Source organism: Oreochromis aureus, linkage group 7, assembly GCF_013358895.1.
Source record: "Oreochromis aureus strain Israel breed Guangdong linkage group 7, ZZ_aureus, whole genome shotgun sequence".
Classification (NCBI taxonomy): domain Eukaryota; kingdom Metazoa; phylum Chordata; class Actinopteri; order Cichliformes; family Cichlidae; genus Oreochromis; species Oreochromis aureus.
This window is the reverse complement of record NC_052948.1, coordinates 49,704,941-49,720,333: the sequence shown is the minus strand read 5'-3', so window position 1 is coordinate 49,720,333 and position 15,393 is coordinate 49,704,941. Positions and strand designations below refer to the sequence as shown.

Genomic DNA, 15,393 nt, shown 5'->3' with positions numbered 1-15,393 from the left:
CTCTCTCCATCACTCTCCATTTTTCTTTCTCCCCTCCCTTCTTCATCTTTTTTTTTTTATTTTTTCACCCTCACTTAACTTATTCTTACCTAACAATAAACACAATCAACCATATTTTTACTTGTGTCAAATCAGTGTCTCTTCATTCAAGAATAATTAATCTTAAGAATAAAAACAACAAACGGGTGATAGCTGTGTGTGTTGGTGGGGCGGCATATTTATGTTTTATATTTTAGCAGTATCTGTCGTGATCTGCTGGTTTGACTCACCCAATAAAGAAATGCATAGACATAACATAAGAGAAACACCTGCATAATATGCATTATTTAGACTGATGAAAAGCACAGATTTGATTTACATTTGGCTTAAAAAATTTAAAAAAATCTATAGATGACCCTCGAGTGGCACTGCATTAAAAATGGGGATGATTCTGTCTTGAAATGACTGCATGGACTCAACACACACCTAAATCACTCTCTGTGATCACAGTTCATTGTGCCATCAACAAATACAGAAAAAAAGCTTCAAGTCATGCCAAGAAGAAACCATAAGTGAACATGATCCAGAAATGCTTCAATCAGCAGACAAATCAAAAAGTGAAATTCTTTTTGAAAAACACGGACATCGCATCATCCAGACTAAAGAGGGATTACCTGACTTTCTTACAGTTGTAATTTTACAGTAACAGTTGTAATGTTTGGCTGTTTGTGTGCAACCTACCTCTTTCCCCTGAACTGAAACATAGCGGTCTCTTCCAGACCATTTCTTCAGATCTGTGTGTTTAATCGTGTAATTTACGTCCACATGGAAGGGAGGATAGATCGTGTCGTTGAAGCCACATGAAATGAAGAGTCCCATCAGGAAGAAGATGGCAGCAAATATGAATATCACGAACCTTTGTGGTCCCTGGAGTGTAAAAAACAAAAACAAAAAAAGAGTGGTGTCACACAAGAAAATATAGTTAGTAGAATACAAACTTTCACATCAGGTATTTCAATTTTGTGCCACATTTGAATCCAAAGGTTTTCTAAGGAAAATTATCTGCTGATTGCAATTACAGATAATAATTTTCATACCGCCATGCTTTGTTGCAGCAAGCAAAATACTTTGATCTGGATAGTGTCGTGAAAATTTCCTTAATAAAAGGCAAACCATTGGTGAGGTTTTATTTCATGCACACATAAGAGAGAGTGCATTCATTCATGCAGTCTCTAAAAGGAATGTGGGGCTGCACGTTCCTTTATACACTCGCACAAAAAGAAAACTACACAACTCGGCTCACCCTTGGACCCCCCCAACTTCCACTACCTGCAAGAATGTCAGTCATGCCATAATAATAAGACATTCTTTCCTGACAGTCCTGCTCTGAGTGCCGTGATGAGTGTCTGTCCCACTATCCTTCATATAAACAATGCATACAGTCCTGATTAAAAGTTTAAGACCACTTAAGCTGCAACAAGAAGAAGTGGGAGTGAGACAAAACATTTTTTGCGCATGCAATTTATTGAAAACAACGCTGAAACAGGATGTTTTACAGCTGATCAAAAGTTTAGGACCACATGCCTTTAAAAGGCCAAATCTGTGCAAAAATGTGGATTCATACTTCATCACATCACAGCAAATACCTTTGTGTCAAAGTAACTGAGAATAAAACCCAGAAAAACATGAAGGAGATTTTCCTGGCCTGGCTTTTTATAGCAGATAACCTTAAAAATATTCTGCAATATTCTGCAGTTTTGCATAATTGTAAAAAGTTTAAATTTCTTCAGTAGTGAACAGCAGAAATTAGGCTTTCTTGTTCTTGAAGTACACACACAGACAGAGAGAGCTGTGCATGAAGTGTGATTTTATCGTGGTGGAAGCAAAACAGCAAAAGTAAGAGGCAATTAATGACGACAATTTCTAATGGGCAGTTCACGTTCACCTTTTGGATATTTCCTATTTCTTGTCCAATTACCCAATTAATTAATGAAATAATCGAATAATCCATTTCTGAAATAACTGATGAATGCTTGCCAGACAATTACAATGATCCCGACATGCAGAAGAGGAAAATGAGGCATAAGTTCTAATTTACCAAATGTGAATTTAATTAAAAATAATATCTTGTGATATCCGTTGGAGCTGAAAGGATGTTCAGGTTCAAGCTTCACATATTTACAAATTTATTGCACACTTCAAATTTTTGTTCGATAGAATAATTGTCAAGTCAAATCAGTTTATTAATGAGCACATTTCAAAACAACAAGTGTAGCCCAGGGGTGGAGCACAACTAAAAAAGTGTTAAGACTCAGTCTGCGTTAAATGCCAAGGAATAAAAATTAGTTTTCAAGCAGGTTTTGAAGCTGTCAAGTGCTGGTGTGGTCCTAACTGGAAAGAGCAGACTGTTCCATGCTGATCCATTTATTGATTTAAAAATAAAGAATAAAATATTTAAATCAATTCTAAAATGCACTGGGAGCCAGAAGATGGCCCAAAAAAAAAAAAAAAAAAAAACTTTTAAAGGGGTTGTGGTATTCTTTTTGGGAGGGAGCTAGATTTGTGAACAATCGCCAGTGAAATACCATATTTTTTCAAAATTGAAGCTAATGTAAGCATGGCAATGCAATTGAAAAGAGTACTGGGTCCACCCACTTTTAAATCTTCAGTCCAATCAAAATAGCAGAGAAAGTGAAGTATGTCATAGAAAACTGCATTAAAAGAAAACAAAACAATGCAGGCTAATTGCTAATGTTACCAGTCATATGCAAAGTCTTGAGTCAAATGTGTGACCCACCTGCACCTGGGACTCAAACTTATATTAACAGTTTTTATTCTCTCTTTATAAAAAAAAAAAAAATAAACAAATACATAAATGCATATAAATATGTAACTGTACATACTTTGAAACTGAATTTCTCCTCTTACTGTGGCTGACCTGCAGTACTCTCAAAGCCCACCAGGGGGCCCAGGACCACACTCTGGGAATCACTGATCTAAACCATTCAAGAGAAAAGGTTCCTTTAATGCCCACACAATTCTCCAGTCCAGAGACTAGGATACCATGATCCACTGTGCCAAATGCAGCTCTTAGGTCTGAAAGCACTAAACTAGCATAATTATCAGAGTCTGCGATCAATAGAAGATGAATAAAAAACATCTAAAAGTGCTTATTCTGTGCTATTATGTGCTTTGAAACCAGACTTCTCACCACTGACACCATTTGACACGTCTTTTTCCAGCACCTTGGACAGGAAAGGAAATTTAACTCTTTCAGGTTTTTTTTGTTTTTGGTTTTTGTGAGAGAGAGATGGCTGCACTACCACATCAGTAATGGACAGCACACTAGCCATGACAGTGTCTTCTTGAATAGATGAGTGGGAATAATGTCTAGGGGGACACACAGAGAGCTTCAGATGGGTGACCATTTCAGCCAATTTGGCCAACTTAGAAAGAGAAACAGGCTCAAAGTGATAAAAAAAACCCCCAAAACAACAACAGAGGATTTTGGGGGAATCATAGGCACCTGGAGTGATTACCAACAAAATTTTCACATATAGCTGGAGTCTCTGGAAGAGAAGTGGTAGGTTAGTGACTGATAACAGTGGTAACGGTGCCAAGTAAAAAACTAGACCTGTCGCAGTTATTTGAGATGATGTCTGTTGCTTATCAACAGGAAGAAACAGGAAGAAAAAAAAATATAAATAAATAGGGCTATTTTTTTTTAAGAGCTCTGGATCAACTCCAGATCTCCTAAAAAATAGAGCCTTATTTGTTTTCTTTTTTTTCTGACAACAAAAGGGTTTTGTACTGGTGCAAACCAATAGCAATTCTGGCCTTAGATGTCCCGATGGCAGTTTGGTCATTAGCTTTGTTGCACGATGCACTTAAAATTCATTTTTTGAGGTTATTTAATAAAAACAAAGAATATTGTACTCGTATATATATATACACACATTGATTAGTGTGTAATTAAGTGTTCCAACAAACAGATGCATTGCCATAAACTTACCCAGAATTTACCCAGTTATAGCAGCTGATGCTGATTTTTTGGAGGTGCCGTGTTTCCCTGCCATCTTGAATAGAGTGGCTGAGAAGCACGTTGCTTTTCTGCTTAATTTTGTTTTATGTACGCTACCAGTGAAAAGTTTAGACACACCTTCTCAATTAACGGTTCTTCTTTATTTTTACTGCTTTTACACTGTAGAAACATAATGAAAACATCAAATATATGAAGCAAGATATATGGAATTATGTAGCAAAGAAAAAAATGATAAATAACTCTAAATATGTCCTCTATTATAGATTCCTGAAAGCAGCCACCCTTTGCTTTGTTGACAGCGCTGCAAACCGTTGGCCTTCTCTCAATGAGCTTTATGATGTAGTCGCCTGAAATGGTTTTCACTTCACAGGTGGTCCTTGTCAAGGTGCCTTTGTGGGATTTCTTGTCTTCTTAATGGGGTTGGGACCATCAGTTGTGTTGTGGGGAAGTCAGGTTGGTACCCAGCTGACAGCCATATTTGACAACAGTTAGAATTCTTATTATGGCAAAAACCAATCAGCTAAGTAAAGAGAAACAACAGTACATCAATACTTTAACAAATAAAGGTCAGTCACTCCAGAAAATTGCTAAAACTTTTAATGTGTCCCCAAGTGCAGTCACAAACACCATCAAGCACTACGACAAAACTGGCTCACATGAGGAAAGGAAGAGCGAGAGTCACCTCTGCTGCTGAGGATAAATTCATCCGAGTCACCAGCCTCAGAAATCACAAGTTAACTGCACCTCAGATTAGAGCCCAGATAAATGCCACACACAGTTCCAGTAGCAGACACATCTCTACATCAACTGTTCAGAGGAGACTGCCTGAATCGGGCCTTTATAGTCAAAAAGCTGCTAAGAAACCACTACTTAAGGAAAAACAGCAAGCAGAAGAGATTTGTTTAGGATTAAGAAACACAAGGAATGGACATTAGACCAGTGGGAATCTGGGCTTTGGTCTGATGAGTCCAAATTTGAGATCTTTGGTTTCACCCACTTGTCTTTGTGCAATGCAGAAAAGGTTAACAGATGGTCTCTATATGCATGGTTCCCACCGCAAAGCATGGAGGAGGAGCTGTGATGGTGTGGGGGTGCTTTGGTGGTGACACTGACGGGGATAATAACACAGCACACAGCTCCCACAGCATCCTGCAATGACATGCCATCCCATCCAGTTTGCATTTAGTTGGACCATCATTTATCTTTCTAACAGGACAATGACCCCATACACGCCTCCACGCTGTGTAAGGGCTATTTGACCAAGAAGGAGAGTCAATAGAGTGCTGCTCCAGATGGTCTGGCCTCCACAGTCACCTGACCTAAACCCAGTCGAGATGGTTTGGGATGAGATGGACTGTAGAGTGAAGGCAAAAGGGACAACAAGTACTCAGCATCTCTGGCACCTCCTTCAAGACTGTTGGAAAACCATTTCAGGTGATGACCTCATGAAGCTCATCGAGAGAATGCCAAGAGTATGCAAAGCAGTAATCAAATCAAAGGGTGGCTATTTTGAAGAATCTTAAATATAAAACATATTTTGAGTTATTTCACACTTTTTTGTTTACTACATAATCCCATATGTGTTCATTCATAGTTTCGAGTGAGAATCTACAATGTAAATAGTCATGAAAATAAAGAAAAACCATTAAATGAAAAGGTGTATCCAAACTTTTAACTGGTACTGTATGTGGCTAGAGACTGGCCATATACATATGTCTTATAAGTTACTTTTAATATAGAGACCACAAATAGCTCTTTCAAATTATATTTGACCCTTTAACATTTGTATGTGTATTTTCTTCATCTCTTTCTCATCTCCTTCCCCTTCTCCCCCATTTCTACCTCATTCTCTTCTTCCTCACCTCGAGCCTCATTTCCTGAACTGCAGACAACTGACAAGCCAGCTAAACAACAGCTGGTTATAAGCTAACATTATGCCTGCTAATGTCAGGCTTGAGTGTCTAAAAAAAGAAAAAGACAGAAAAATCACACTTTCCCTCTAATAAACAGTTTGATTACATTCTGTGACCCCCCCCCGTATCCCAAGTGTCCAACAATAATGTTAGAGCCATTTCAAAGAAAATATGGCTAACAGCAGCTAACAGTGACAAAAAAAAATGCACAGAAAAGTTCAGGATATCTTCAACAACTCACCTCAGTATAACTGTCATTGTACAGAAGTCAGCTTCATGGCTCATGGACTCCTTTCACAAAGTTTTACAGCTTCCTCCGGAGTAAACAGACATTGACACCTGAGGCAGACAGACTGACAGCTTACAGTCACAAAAGATGAACGATGGCCAGCTAGGATTATGCACTTGAACTTAACTGAGTTCCATTTTTGTACTCCCCTGACTGCAATCTACTGACATCCAGTGATGAGATTTAACACACTGTAACTTTAAAGTTGCAACTTAATTTCAAGAAATTAAAAATATGAAGGAGCTAACTGTGGTAAGCTAACAGTGGATATTTTAGCAGCACTACACCAGTGGTTCATTAAAGAGTCAGTCAAGTATTAGCAGACAAATCATGGAATTGGCATTTACCACATGTTGTTTATTATCCATAACTGGCATTTTTTGCAATATCTCCTGCAAGAAGTCAAAACGTATCTGTTAATGATGTAACCTAGTCTTCATTCTCTCGTTCTCTTTCTACATGGCTCAACAAATGATTATTAAAACACAAAACCAATTCACATGCTTGAACTGGCACTTAAATGTTTGTTTTTTCATTTTAAAAAAAACAACAACAAAAAAAACAACACATGTAGAGTGCAGAATGTACAAATAAATGTCACTAACCCTCTGAGTCTGAGTTTCTAAACCAGTCAGTTAAACATACATTTGCATTTACAAAAAACCCAAAACATGTTGCTGCTTTTCTTCAAGCTGGAAGCTTTTCTTGTAAGATTACAAGACTTTTCAGCTCTCAAACTTTTTGTATGTGTTTTGCATGCCACTGTCTCAGGTTCTAAACTTAAACTGACTAAAGTTTTTTGGTACATCTTCGTATTTATCGTAATCCTGCATTAATTCATTCATGTTGGTTATAGCTGTTGAAGCAACACTTGACATTGTTGTACTGCATTCAGTTATATACACAGTCCGATATGCCTAAAACTGTGGTTATTGAACGCCTGAAAATCTGGGTTGCATAAATCTACTTCAGGCTGTTATCTCAGTATATATAGCAGGCAACTTAGTTTTCAGCAGTCAGTACCATCTATGTATCTTCATATTCTTTAAAAAAATTTTTTTTTTTACTAATTTCAAAAGAAAAAAGGCTCAGGCTTCCGGACCTTAAAATCGCATTTCATGCACAGTGATGACAGTGCAAATTCTTAAAGATAATTGCAAAATTATTGTCACAGTTTAGGAAGCTTCTCTGCTTCAAACTGAGATTTCACAGCAAGAGCACGATGTGTACCGCGGACGATTTGAATTACAGCCACATGCACCACGACACCACTGAGGTGAAACGGTTTAAGGTCAGATTCAGGCAGACAGTTCACTAGTAATCTTTCAACTGGCACTATACTGTAGAAAACATATTGCTCCTTTCAGAGAGGAAATGTGTGAATTTTACACTGTACATAAGTAGCTCCCTTATTTTTGACCCTCTAATATGCCATGGTCTCAGAATATTGGTCATTTTTGGAAATTAGCCTTCTGCATCTTTGTTTGAAAATCAGCACATAGTTAGTACCTATAACTAAAAAGGTCTTTCCATAATAAATTGGGTTCCCATATGATTTAAGAGGTCTGATTATGTCCACAAAAGTAGCATTTCTTTTTCTGTCAGAGTTGACTTAAGAGCAGTGAAAGATTTCAAACAAATCATGTATCTGTTAAATTAATGTTTGCTGGTACTAAAGAGCATAAACACTATATTATAGTTAGTTTAGCTGACACTAAATCTTAGGTCAGATTGTCTTATTATTTACATACAAAGTGCCGAATTCAGACTTACTAAGCTACTGTTAGGGTGCTTTGTGTTAAGAGCTGAAAGGTGTACTGTATGCAGAAAAATTGGATTCATCCAGCTAAAATACTGACAGTGTATTTTATGGTTTCTTGAACTTGTGCTCTTACACTGTACCATAAGGCCCCAATATAGATTATTTGTACACTGGATTAGGGATATACTGGTTATGTCTGCAGTGACGTCAGAATACGATTCCTCTGTATGAAACAGAAAACTATAGCTATAAAGAGTACCTTATAGGCCACTTAGTTATAGCTGATTAGACATGATTGCTGATCCCCTTTTAACACGAGAAACTGCTTTTTTCAATATATAATAAAAAAAAATAAACATGTAAAAAATCTTTTTAAATTCATTTTCTATTTACAAAAAACACAAGTCAGTGTGGAATATACACCAGGTTTCAGGAAAAGGCTTGAAACTGAACTTTTGTAAAAAAAAAAAAAAAAAAAAAATCCCATGCATCTATTTCGAGATGTGGTTCATTATTAGACCGTCATTCATACTTAGTGTGGGGTTTTTTTTTCTTTTTTTTTTAAAAAGAGGCCTCATCTGGGGAAAGTTCAAATAAAATCCAACCGATAAAGCTCATTCGTGCTCCTGTAACTCCAGAGAAAAGTCTTCAGAAAAGTCCTTTTTACCATTTGGGATGAGTGAAGCTGATGTTGTACTGCTTTCCCCAGCGTGCAAACACCTGTTTCTCTGTAATAAAGCGATGGTGGTTTCCTCTTCGGCTGCTCTCGTGCTGGATGTACGTTACACATTCATCACCGCCCCTGGGCTTGTAGTAGTGGTATGGCATCTTCTTGGATCCAGATTTTCTTCTGGAAAAACAGATTGATTTCTTTATTGGTTAACTGGTTTAAATTCCCTGTAATGGGTTGAAGTCAAATGTTATACTTACCCACAGTGATTGGGTGGAACCATCCCATATACTTTGATGTTATCACATATCTCAATGGCTATGACCATTGTGAACCAACCTGTGCTCAACCACGAGTGAGACTTTTGTCTGAGAGGAAAAAATAACCATATAGGAAAACAGCGTTTGGTTACATTTATCAAAACATTTTATAACCACCCTTAACACTCACCGGTCACGTCCTGTCTCTCTTTGGAACAGGCTGTCAAATCTGCGCATTTTGCTTGGTGTGACAGTGAAACAAGAGAAGTCTCTGTAGGTCATGCTGACTCTCTGGATCAATCTGTACAGGGTTCCTTTGGCATCTTTCCCAATCTTATTTGGGGGTCCCCAGAAAATGATCACTGGGTGGCTGTCTGTATGTCGCAGGAATTCATTCGGCCTCCGGACCACCCTGAACACACTGGAGTGGGCTACGACTCTCAGAGTGGTCCGGTTCCCGACGTCAGATTCATACCCCGTCGTAGGGGCGTCATTCATGCGGATCACGCATTCGGTGCGGTCAATCTCGTCTCCCGCTTGACTACCCAAGACGTGGCTGGAGCTCGTCACCAGTGCACACTCATGACAGTGCATGGTCATACTCTGAAAAGAAGCACAAGATGGAGCTTTTTAAGATAACATATTAAAACAATAGCTGTCGGCAACAGTGGTGTGGCGTCTACATTTTACCAGTTTAAGTGCTGATTTAATTTTTAAAAAACCTAACAACACTAAAACTAAATGCTAAATCCAGTTGACAATGCTCATAACAATGATAATAAGTTAATATAGCCGTTTTCAGCAACATGGGTCACTATATCAGATTATTGCTACCTGATTAAAATAATAAACTTTATTGACATTACTGAACATCCAGTATAGTTAAAAAAAAAAAGAAAAAAAAAAGGGTTTCTTTCAGGGACTTTCGGGGTGTTTTTAGCTCTGATCGTATTATAATGGTTGGCAGTGGGACAATTTGGAGGCAGGATGTAGGCTGTGCACCCTATCCCAAGTTTCAAACTTCAGACTTCAGATTGGGTCGACATCCCAGTCAATGCTGTTTTTTCCCGAAGAGGAAAAAAGCAACAATTTTTCTTTACTATTGGCTGGTTCAGGAAGCCACCCCTATGCACAGATAAAACACAAGATTATACATCCAAATGAGTGCCGCAGTCAGTCTCTAAGACAGGGTTCGTACGCTTTTTTCAGGGTCAAATTCAAGCACTTTTTAAGCACTTTCAAGGTCCCTTTTTAAGCTTTTCCAGCACACAGTTGCAGCAACTGTGACGTTCACTAGTAGAACTGACACACAAAACAAAACAAAACGACTACACTACACACTAACTACACAAGAAAACACACTAACTTGAGACTCCAAACATGATAAACATCCCAAATCTCTCACGTATCAAAACTCTCTCTCTCTTTTTCGCTCACTCGCTCTCTCTTCCCAACAACCAAATACCACATGTTGCCGTATCATTTTTTGATTGGTCGACATGGTACATTTTTCCACCAATAGGGAAGGAGTGTTTTTTCTTTTTTCACTCACAAGCAAAGCATGTTTGCTAGCGCTCTCCATAAAAACGCCGTTTTACCGTTTCTTCCCGAGTAAACGCCACTGTTTTATTCAGAACCCCCCAAAACATCGGTTTTACGTGACCTATCAACACAATTTCAAAACTGGTATATAGCTTGAAGTCCGCACGTTCGACCCAAGTTGAAATGGAGACTCTGGGTCCATCGACCCCAGAGGGTTAATCAGAAAGCCTTAAGTTAGCTAGTTATGTATCGGGCTAATGTTTAAAGCTTTCACTTGAGTAAATTAACTCATATTACTGCTAAGTAATGTTAGCTAAGTTCACAGCATATTCCGTAATAGCGCTGCCATACTGCATCACACTCAGTGCATTTCAATCATTTCTCCAGCGAGTTTGATAGCTAGCAAAATAATAATCATTAAAAAATAGCATGTGTAACGTACACGTACTGGAAAATTATTTACTAGGACTCACCTATCATGCGACTGGAGAACGCAAACTCCGCCATTGTCGTTTTCCATCAAACACTCATTAAAACAGCAACCTACAGGTATGTTAGCGCACTCATCGAGGGAGGGGCGGGGTCACATATTGAAACAGACGCAAGGCAGCCCAGGCGGGGAAATTTTGCTTTTGCGTCTCATTTTATTTCTCTATCTGATAAGAAAACAATTCAATCAGATAGCTATTTATTGTGAATGAAATACAGTTACATTTTCAAGCACTTTTAAGCACCACATCTGAAATTCAAGCACTTTTCAAACCTTGAAAAGACGACATTAGAATTCAAGCATTTTCAAGGATTTCAAGCACCCGTACGAACCCTGCTAAGACTAAATTAATTTCACTCGCATTAACAATCGGGAAACTGACTCTATATTGATTTCTGGTTCAAAGTTCACTATAGTTCCAGCTTTAACTTTGAGTGTTTGTGCACAACCTACTTTGTTCCCATAAACTGGCACATAGCCATCTTTTCCTGTCCATTTCCTCAGGTCTGTAGTCTTGGTGGCATGATTGGTAGCCACATGGAAAGAAGCATAGACAGCATCAATGCTGCTGTTATTGTTGGAGCTGTACAGGATGAAGAGCGTCATCAGGATGAGGATGGCAGCAAAGATCACCATCCTGTGGCTCTGTTGTGCCTGCAGAGTAAAACATAATGGTGCAATATACAGAAAAACATTTACTAACATGGAAACTAGATGCACTACTTTTACTTTTTATTGGATTAAAAAGGACCATGAAAACCACAGTGTGTGAGAATGCAGCAGCAAAATAAATGTTAAAAAAAAAGTGAAACTGCACACAACCACATTATTTTAGATTTTACTACACAAAAAGGCAAGCTCTAACTGGCCCTGATTCTTGCTATGAGTGATTTAGTGTAGGCCTAAATCATACACAGTGTAACAAAAAGATGTTTTAGTGGCCCCATCTGGCATACTTGCATACATGCAGAGTGAGACAAAAGCTGACATAAATTTGTTTCCTCTGTACAAACAAACTGCTAACTGAAAGGCAGCAGCTAAGGAGGCTAACCCTCAAAACGCACATGCTCACTGTCTGAGCTACTCACCACCGGCTGACCACTGCAGTGTCTGCATGAAGCAGCTGACTGACAGCATGAAAATAGCAGCCTGTGACATGCCAAAAAAGTGGTTGTTTTCCAAAAAGTTGTTTCCAGAAGTTGCCAAAAAATTGGCCGCCAGTATTAAAACTGGCGGAAATCACTTGCTGAGCTATAATATGTCAAACATCTTGAGGCATGTCTGTCTCTTGAGGCACTACCAAAGCAGGTCATCTCTTTGCTTCATGTATAACCCTTTTGTAAATCCTGTTGGCTACAGCTCTTTTACTAATATAAACAAAGATATTAGATAAGAAAAACACATACACTCACAAGCGATTGCTTTTTAGCACCAGCCGCTGCAGCATCAGCATAAAGCTGCTGGCTGACAGGCTGATCGACCGGCTGATCATTGCAGCATTATCATATGTCACATCTCCCAGAGTGACATACCACTGACCACTTTGAGCCCAATCCATGATTCATAGTGTTATATTGTGTTTCTTTTCTCTTTCTATCCAGGTATGCTTTTACTACACTGTCAATGTGATTGGGATCATTGTCATGTTAATAAAAATGAAGCCACAGTCAATCAAATGCTTTCCAAATAGTACTGTATCGTCAAACACACTCTGATGGTAGTTTTCTGTATTAATAATCAGTTTTTATCAATTTTGTTAAAATCTCAAACTCCACTGGTTCAAAAACAGCCCCAAACCATGACAGAACCACCACTGTGTTTTACAGAAAAGGGGTGGGCAACTCCAGGCCTCAAGGGCCAGTGTCGTGCAGGTTTTAGATCTCACCCTGGGTCAACACACCTGAATCAAATGATTAGTTCATTACCAGGCCTCTGGACAACCTCAAGACATGTTGAGGAGGTAATTTAGCCATTTAAATCAGCTGTGTTTCACACATCTAAAACCTGCAGGACACTGGCCCTTGAGGACTGGAAGTTGCCCACCCCTGCTGTAGATGCCCATGGTTTCCCGTCAACTGAAGCTCCATATGCAACTCTCAGGTCTTGTGCCAAAAAGTGCCAAAGTGCCAGGGACAGAAAGGCTCTTGATGACCAGCAACCTTCTAGCCGTCAGTCGAAAGTCACAACAAGTGCCTGCACTTTTTAACAGTACTAACAATGATACTAATGGCAAGAGGCATGGTGCCACCACACCCTCTCATGGTCTTACCTTGCCACCCAGCCTGAGCCCCATGCTTCTTGATCAGTTCCAGCACTCGAGCTGTAATTGTCTGTCATCATACCTAAACAGGAAAAGGTAGACTAAAACAGACATGCACACAGATTCATCCCACTTCATTTAAACGGCGCCACGCGTAGTTATATTATCTAGTTCGCTGTAATTAGTCTAATAGCATGTTTAAACGCGTAAGTATAGCTTACAAGCTATGTGCTTATTTAGGAATAAACACATATTACCGTCATACAGCTGCTAGGTACACCTGACAAACGTTAAAGCCAAATATTACACATTTTGATACAAAAACACCATTTTAAATGCGCAACCGGCCGCTTTCCGCGTGGTTCCGCTTGTCTTTACTGGCTATTCTTAAGAGTAGAGTCCGGCTAACGGTGCTAGCATATCAATGAAGATGACGGGTGATAGTGGGTTAACGGGGGCCCGTAATGGTCCGGGTTTTTTTTTTTTTACCTTTTCATGGTCTGTTTAGCCTCCGTTAACGGTCTCCCTCATTTCTCTCGTCCCCCATCTTCCTGCACCACTTTCTGACGTCATCGCCCCCATCCTCTCTGTGTGCCTGCAGAGCAGTGAGCGCAGCTGCGGACTCCGGAGCTCATAAACAACCGTTGCTACGGTAGTTTCCAGGATGTAGCCTGACATCGTCACAGATTTGTTCTTTGTAATCAGGTTTTATTTCATGTCTGTTTCTGTTATTGTTTTCAGTTCATTTTAGTTTCACCTAGTTTCCAGAGTGGTAGGTTTCCTGCTATCATTTTAGTTTTTATTGTTTGCAAATGCTCAGTTTTACCTTAATTTTACATAGTTTTAGTCTTTTAAATGCTGCTCCATATTACATAAATTAAGTAACAAATAATATGCATTGCAATGAAAACACAAAGCTTTGTGAAGACAGTTGATTAACAGGAAAGTAGAGAACACAACCAAGGTTGCCAGTATTATCTAAAACTAATGTGTTAAACGTTTTGAAACTGAAATCAGGTAAAAATAAAAACAGCTAAAAATACGGGGTACGTGAAATGTCTTTAGTTTTAATCTTTATCATTTTTGACAGGAACTGGACAAAGATAAAACGTTTAACAGGTTTTTTGGGAGTACTGGAGGTAGACAGCATAACAAAGCTATTTAGGAGTGCTGGGAATGAGGCAGAAGACAGCAGGTAAATCAACAGATTTCTCTTTCTCCACAGGCCTCACTCCATCAGAATATCTCAAAGTCTCCAAAATGGTAAATGGCCTGTATTTATATAGCGCTTTAACAGTCCCTAAGGACCCCAAAGCGCTTTACATATCCAGTCATCCACCCATTCACACACTGGTGATGGCAAGCTACATTGTAGCCACAGCTGCCCTGGGGCACACTGACAGAGGCGAGGCTGCCGAACACTGGCGCCACCGGGCCCTCTGACCACCACCAGTAGGCAACGGGTGAAGTGTCTTGCCCAAGGACACAACGACCAAGACTGTCCAAGCCGGGGCTCGAACCGGCAACCTTCCGATTACAAGGCGAACTCCCAACTCTTGAGCCACGATCGCTCCAAAGACAGGAAGCATCTAAACTGAGGCACAGCACAGAGCTTTTTTTTTTTTTTTTAAAAAAAGGCAAACAACAATCTCACATTAACGGAGGGAGTTCTTCAGCCTTAAATAACAGACAATAGTACAGAGATGAGTAACTGCTGACAGCCTCTAGGTGAGTGAGGCCACCTAGACCCAGGAGGAATCCCACCTCTGAAACAGACAATTGGAGTCCATCCACTCCCACACTGATTCAGATCAGATTTGTCACTGAAACCTACCTGATGAAGCTTTGCTGCATGTGTTTATTCAGACTTGGAATGTCTGCATAATTGTGAGTCATCTGCCTTGTGTAATCTGTAATATCTGTCCCAAATTTTCCAAATCGTACCCCTAACAAAAGGCCTAATAATAACAAATTAACAAATTAAACTAATGAAAACCAAACTAAAAGTAAATTCTTTATAAATAAAAACTGAACTGAAATAACTACTTCTACTTTGGGAACTAACGGAGTACAATAACATAAAATAAATACAATAAACTATAAATTGAGATTTGTGGGTAAGTGATCTATGTGGAGTGTCAAATTTGTTTAGCGTTTCTTTTTGGGGGTTTTTTAAATATGTATCT

At 39.1% G+C, this 15,393-nt stretch overlaps 1 protein-coding gene across 6 annotated transcripts; it reads right to left on the bottom strand.

The window, feature by feature from the left end:
* Positions 1-720: 720 nt before the first annotated feature.
* On the bottom strand, positions 721-13,852 carry st6galnac6 (ST6 (alpha-N-acetyl-neuraminyl-2,3-beta-galactosyl-1,3)-N-acetylgalactosaminide alpha-2,6-sialyltransferase 6). Of its 6 annotated transcripts, none has more exons than XR_005613894.1 (8): positions 13,697-13,850; positions 13,217-13,289; positions 11,401-11,601; positions 9,106-9,518; positions 8,916-9,023; positions 8,653-8,835; positions 6,176-6,244; positions 721-906 (listed from the first exon to the last, which is right to left on the bottom strand). XR_005613894.1 is itself a non-coding variant. In XM_039615533.1 (8 exons), the coding sequence occupies exons 2-7, from the start codon at positions 13,238-13,240 to the stop codon at positions 6,216-6,218; spliced, it is 987 nt and encodes a 328-aa protein (XP_039471467.1). In that variant the 5' UTR covers positions 13,241-13,308; positions 13,697-13,852; the 3' UTR covers positions 721-906; positions 6,176-6,215. The 6 variants fall into 6 exon arrangements, 5 of the variants coding, with proteins under 5 accessions (XP_039471467.1, XP_039471466.1, XP_039471469.1 ...); XM_039615533.1 differs by having other exon boundaries at positions 6,176-6,273; positions 13,217-13,308; positions 13,697-13,852; XM_039615532.1 differs by having other exon boundaries at positions 6,176-6,273; positions 13,697-13,851.
* Between the last annotated feature and the right edge of the window lie 1,541 nt (positions 13,853-15,393).